Source organism: Wyeomyia smithii, chromosome 3 (assembly GCF_029784165.1).
Source record: "Wyeomyia smithii strain HCP4-BCI-WySm-NY-G18 chromosome 3, ASM2978416v1, whole genome shotgun sequence".
Taxonomy (NCBI): Eukaryota; Metazoa; Arthropoda; class Insecta; order Diptera; family Culicidae; genus Wyeomyia; species Wyeomyia smithii.
The window spans coordinates 101,718,076-101,724,075 of NC_073696.1; the positions used below are offsets into that span (position 1 = coordinate 101,718,076).

A 6,000-nucleotide genomic window follows, 5' to 3' on the forward strand; every position below is an offset into this window, starting at 1 on the left:
ATATTCTTCGACACCACCATGAAAGAAGACATTACTGGTATCCCGGATCAATTGCGACCGCAAGAGATCCCCAAGATTTTTTCCAATAAATTTAAACATATTAGTTGGGATAAAAGGTTTTACACTGATGGATCCAATCTAGATGATTCCACTGGCTTCGGTGTTTTTTACGAAAATTTTACCGCCTCCTACAAACTCGATGCTCCTGCTTCCGTGTACGTCGCAGAGCTTGCTGCCATTCAGTACTCTCTTGGGATCATCGAAACCCTACCCATAGACCACTACTTCATCTTCACAGACAGTCTCAGTGCCATTGAGGCTCTGCGATCGATGAAGACTGTAAAGCACACCCCTTATTTCCTGGGGAAAATACGGCGGTTTTTAAGTGCTTTAACAGATAAAAATTACCGGGTTACCTTAGCGTGGGTCCCTTCTCATTGTTCCATTCCGGGCAATGAAAAGGCTGACGCTTTAGGTAGGGTGGGTGCTATTGATGGCTATATTTATGTAAGACCAATTGCTTATGATGAATTTTATAGCATTTTGCGTCAGATAACACTCAACAGTTGGCAATCATCATGGAACTCAGATGAACTGGGACGGTGGCTACATTCCATTTTTCCTAAGGTATCGACGAAAGCATGGTTCAAGGGGTTGGATGTAGGTCGGGACTTCATTCGCGTTATGTCCAGACTTATGTCCAATCACTACACGTTAAACACGCATCTCTTTCGTATAGGGCTTGTAGATAGTAATCACTGCGTTTGTGGCGATGGCTACCATGACATCGAGCATGTTGTTTGGTCGTGTACCGAATACTGTGGTGTTAGGTCCGAGCTGATAGATTCCCTTCGGGCTCGAGAAAAACAATCGAACGTTCCCGTCAGAGACATTCTGGGAAGCGGGGATCTCCAGTACATGACACAGTTATACTGTTTTTCGAAAAATGCTGACATTAAAATTTAGAATTATTTTGTCTATTTGTCAGAATACCACTATGCTGGAGACACGAAAACGAAGAGCCAACATCTATGTAAACACTTCAGACCAAAACTGCGCCACATCACTATTACTGTTCTACCAGTTTAAAAACAAAGTGCTAAATAGTTTTAATTCAAAATTGTACCTCCCCTCCTCTAACCTTTAATCCCCACTAGCTCGTAGTCGGCCGCGAGAAATAAAAAATGGCCTCCCTCTGCCCCTGCTAACTTAGACATAATAAGAATTGTACCTGGCTCAGTAAAACATAAGATGTATCGTGCCGTGTCAAATAAACCAAACTTAAACTAAAAAAAGTATTTTTAGTGAGAGGGATTTTTCGTAATTTTTATGTATTATATGAGAAAATTTATATTTTTTTCTCTTTGATTGTTTTTTCTGCCTAAATCATTGGTTTTTAATGTCTCTATATGGAGGTTTCAATACCTTTTCAGAGCAAGATTCATATAATAAATAGAACCAATAAGAACAAATCGTTCAACTTGGTGGATGGAAGATTAAATGAGGCTCTTGGCTAATTCGGTCACGATTCGGGCCTACGACTAGGCGTTTTTAAGTGGACTTTCTACCTTTACTAAATTGTTAGTTATACGTTACCATTTCATACAACCCCCAGGGTTGTGAATCTTGTAGTATTTTATCAACTTAGCTTATGGAACTGTGCTAGGCAATTTCAAAAAATGAATTACCCAGATAATTGATGTTAAATATGTAAACAGAATATAAGCTATACAAGAAGCTTAGTTTTTATACCTTATTTTACTTTTTCCTTGCCAAGTCACGCGTTTCCATACTTGTCTAGACTTTGATATATATAGGATAAATATAACCTTCATGTGGGTTGTAAGAGTCAAGAACCCTTTAGATGTTTTCCCACCGTTTACGGCAGCGGCAACTTATTGCAAACAAATTCAAGTGATTTCGAGCAAAGGCCGCGAGATGACCGGCAATGTCGCGACATCTTTACGTAACATCGCCTCGCCACTGCCTCGGCCCGTGTCGGCCAAATCAATTGAAACAGTTGCACTGCCGACGGGACGCACCTTCAAACCTCATTGATTATTATCTACCGAAGGATTGATAGAGCTCATGTTGTTTGCTTTTTTCCCCGCGTCATGTAGTCATATATCGTGAGAGACTTCGGCCAGACACACTCCAATGGTAAAACGGCCGATTGTCGTCGAAATTCCAGCTGCAAATAAATTAGCCTATCTCAGTCAAATCGTGAACAACGGTAAAACTTTCCAGTTAGGGCACGAATCTGGGTCAAGATCAAAACAGCATGTAATTTCGAAAAGTTTTATAAATTATTCAGTGTGTTGAGAAAATAAAGGCGTCGATAACATCTCAGCGTTATTTGTTGGGATTGGGACTGGTTTGAATAAGGCAGAGACTCTTCAAAATAATGGCAACTCATTCTGCTTACACTTTAGATACTTAGTAATACAGGACAAGAGTATATATTTAGTTCTTCGCGGTTTTTTTTTCAGAGAAAATATGCAACTGCGAAGAAATGCCACGGATCTTCAAGGTCTACTGGATGATGCACAACATAACGCTGGTCGTATCGTTTTGCATAACAATCATTTACTGGGGCATCTTACATAATGGTGAGTTGTTCGCAGATGTTCTGCCTGTAATGATCTTCCGCTATAAAACGCTTTATTTTTTTTACTTGATACAGAGGAAATGCCAGTGGACGCTAACAATATCCTGATCCACGCAACAAACTGCGTATTTATGGTTATAGATCTAATCATTGTGGCCTACCCTGTGCGGCTCTGGCACGTGGTGCAACCGATCCTCTTCGGTCTGGTTTACTGTCTGTTTTCAGTGGTCTACTATCTGTGCGATGGAACTGACAAGTAAGTATTCTGATTTTTTTCACATTATTTTCCCACATAAAACAACCTGCGGACCAGCAACAAAGAAAATGCACGGCTGCGGTTTTTTCCTTCTTTCTGCAGAACTGACTAATGACGCTTGCAGTAAGACAACGCGGACTACAACGCTGTAAACTATGCCACGCCACCGATCAGTTTATGTTCTTGTTAAACGGTTAATTTCTGCAGCGTTTGCTGTGCGTCCAATGTAAAAATTATTACCGACGGTACTGGACAGATTCTTTGTTGGTACAGTTTCATATAATTGCGTGCTGGGCTGTGGGCACTAGTGACAGGGTCCACCACACTTTGAGGCGACCGACCCATCGGCCGGCTCAGAAACAGAGAACGACTATCAAACGAATTACATAACGCATGCAAGGTGCCTGTAACTGTAACGAGAAATTTGTCAGAGATCCCATATTGGAGATTATTAGTGCTGTAGTAAAGTTGGTCCTCGCGAGTCTCATGCCGTTATATCGAGAAACCTTCGGTTTATAGAAAAATTTACTGCTTGAAGCACTGAGAGGTGCCAACATTCCTGTCTGGGGCAAGGTGTATAGCCACGTATGAACAAAAGATACCTGTCTGTCCACTGGCTTAGCAAAGTGGGTAATCTTGATTGGTTCAATAAAGCCTTTTTCTTGGGTTTTGCTATAGAAATTCACTGATCGAGTGAGTATCTTTATTTAGTAACGCTGTATTAGTACTGGGCTTTGCTTCGAATCAATTATTGATTTCGGCCCGTAGTTGGTTTTTGACAAAAGTGCTTTTTAAGATAGAGAAAAACTATTCAACAATATTTAGCATTGAATTAAAAGAATTACCGTGTATATGCTTTTCCCAACATTTCGGAACAATTGAAGCACTGCTGGTGATAAGCGATCACATCAGCGAACGACATTCGATTCGTTTCAGTGTTGAATCACCCGTGTTTATCGATGTGTTGAATTAATCATTATACCGGATCGAACGACAACAGCGTTCTGATCCAACAGTTCGCCATTAACTGGCTGGCTTCTTGCGTCAATAATACAGAGAACAATCGCCGGATGATAATTATCGCAGACAGGAAATGATCGCGTTCGTATGGACAATCATCATATATTTTTCTCTCAATCTCTAATGATCCCAACAATAATGATAGAATACCGCATGTCAGCATGTAAATATGCGAAATTTCGTTATAATCATTGACTTTTTTAGTGGAAATTTCAACAACTATCACAACCGAAAATTAATGTCCTTTTCTCCTCTTTTGCTCAATTTTCAAAAAGCCTGAAATGTGTACAATGGCATTACGTTTTTCCACAGAAAATTTAACCCTTTTTCAATAAGGACGCGGAACATTTCATTTTGTCGCACTCGCTTTAATGTTTGAATGTAAAAAATATATTGTAGCCATACTTTCTGGGACGGTCTACAACTAATATATTAACAATACTCCAATCAGATTTTGTGCAGAATTTTTTTTATTTTATTTTTAAATTCGTGTTTTCGAAACACGTTTCGAATTTTGTGTTTAAAAAGAATGCATTAACGCAACTTTGCAAGTATTTGCAAGAAATTATTTATCTCCTAATGAAACATTCTTTTTCTCATTCCAGAAAAGGCCGTCCCTACATCTACAAAGTGCTCGATTGGAGTAAACCCAGCGGAGCCATGGTGACCGTCGTTGGGACAATCGTGCTGGCCATCATCGTACAACTGCTAATGTTCTTCACGTACAAAATGCGCAGCTTCATTTATCTACGCTACTTCAACCCCAAGCCAATTCTGCCGACCAATTCTACGGTCAATCTCCAGCAGGGCAAGGGTTGTGACGGTATATCGATGGTGTACGGGGGCGACAATCCTGGATTCACCATTCCCGAAAAGTATTAGAACATTCAGCAGGCAGTAGGCCTGGCTTGAGTAATAGTGTTGTGAGATATTTCTTGCAAATACAAACTACGAATGTTCAAATACAGAAATCATGATTTTGAATTGACAAGAGGACACATTTGGATTCGGGGTTAACTCTAGGATTTGATTTTGTGAATTTGTTATACAATGATGTACCATAAACCAACACTAGGTACTAAGCATCAACGAATCGAAGATGCACAATTGAAAATAGATAGCCCAAAAAACTGCAGAAATCTGCATTTTAATAGAAACCTGTAAAAAGGTTCCAAAAGTAATGAAACTTATGTACATAGAATATGGAAGGTTATTTGGTGATGTGACATTCAACAGAGCTTATTTCCAACTAGCAGGAGGAATACATTAAAAAAACAACGACAAGATGTCGTTGACATTTTCTGAAGCGAGATTAATTTATATGAATGTTTTAGATATGTATCATAAGAAAAGCACTACCATATCCTAATGTATACGTAATTGTAAAAGAATCTAAATGTTTAAATCAAAAATAGCAGTATTTTTTGCGTAAAAAGTGAAATGTGCGATGACAGAAATATGTTTCTCTCCACATTCCTAAACATATATTACGTGGATAACTCGTATATAATACGTAGGTATGCCAGTGCAACTGTGATTAGGGGGTTTCCGAAATACATAGAAACTGTATTCATATTCAAAATGTCGTCGATTGAGTATGTTATAAATAGATTTTCATAGATTTATAGGCACATAAAATAAAATAAGAAAATAATATTTTCCTTCTACTGCGCAACTTGAAAGAACAAACTCACTATCTACAATTTAACCACACTTTTTACTTTAAACGTTCTATTCTTCTATCTACCCTTCTTCTCTGTAACCAAATTAATACCTAGTCTCTCTTCAATTTTTGGACCCCTACCCCCCATGTGTAACGCAACGTAACGCCAACACCTACTCCCCATAAAAAAAAACGTAACGTTGTAGAAGAATTTGCTTTATTAAAAATGCCCGTTTTTGGAGAGTCTGTCCAGAGATTTTCTGTTACGTAACGCTGATCTTACCTGCCCCCTCCCCTATGTAACAAATCGTAACGCTCAAGGATACTCCCTGAATTTATGGATGCCGCCTTACTTGCGAGCATACAGTAGGCTAGTAAGCATACACACTAAGTTTTTTTTACCGAATTCCGTAAAAATTTTGACGATATTAGAACTGAAGAATTTTCGGTAAT

At 38.9% G+C, this 6,000-nt stretch overlaps 1 protein-coding gene across 2 annotated transcripts in view; it reads left to right on the forward strand.

Moving 5' to 3' along the window:
* Positions 1-5,538, forward strand: part of LOC129731443 (protein rolling stone-like) — an 87,450-nt gene extending 81,912 nt beyond the window's left edge. For both annotated transcript variants that reach the window (XM_055691449.1, XM_055691450.1), the window contains exons 4-6: positions 2,490-2,609; positions 2,684-2,864; positions 4,490-5,538. In XM_055691449.1, coding sequence (XP_055547424.1) covers positions 2,490-2,609; positions 2,684-2,864; positions 4,490-4,766 — 578 coding nt within the window. In that variant the 3' untranslated portion in view covers positions 4,767-5,538. The remainder of the gene's footprint in view (positions 1-2,489; positions 2,610-2,683; positions 2,865-4,489) is intronic.
* Positions 5,539-6,000: the final 462 nt, after the last annotated feature.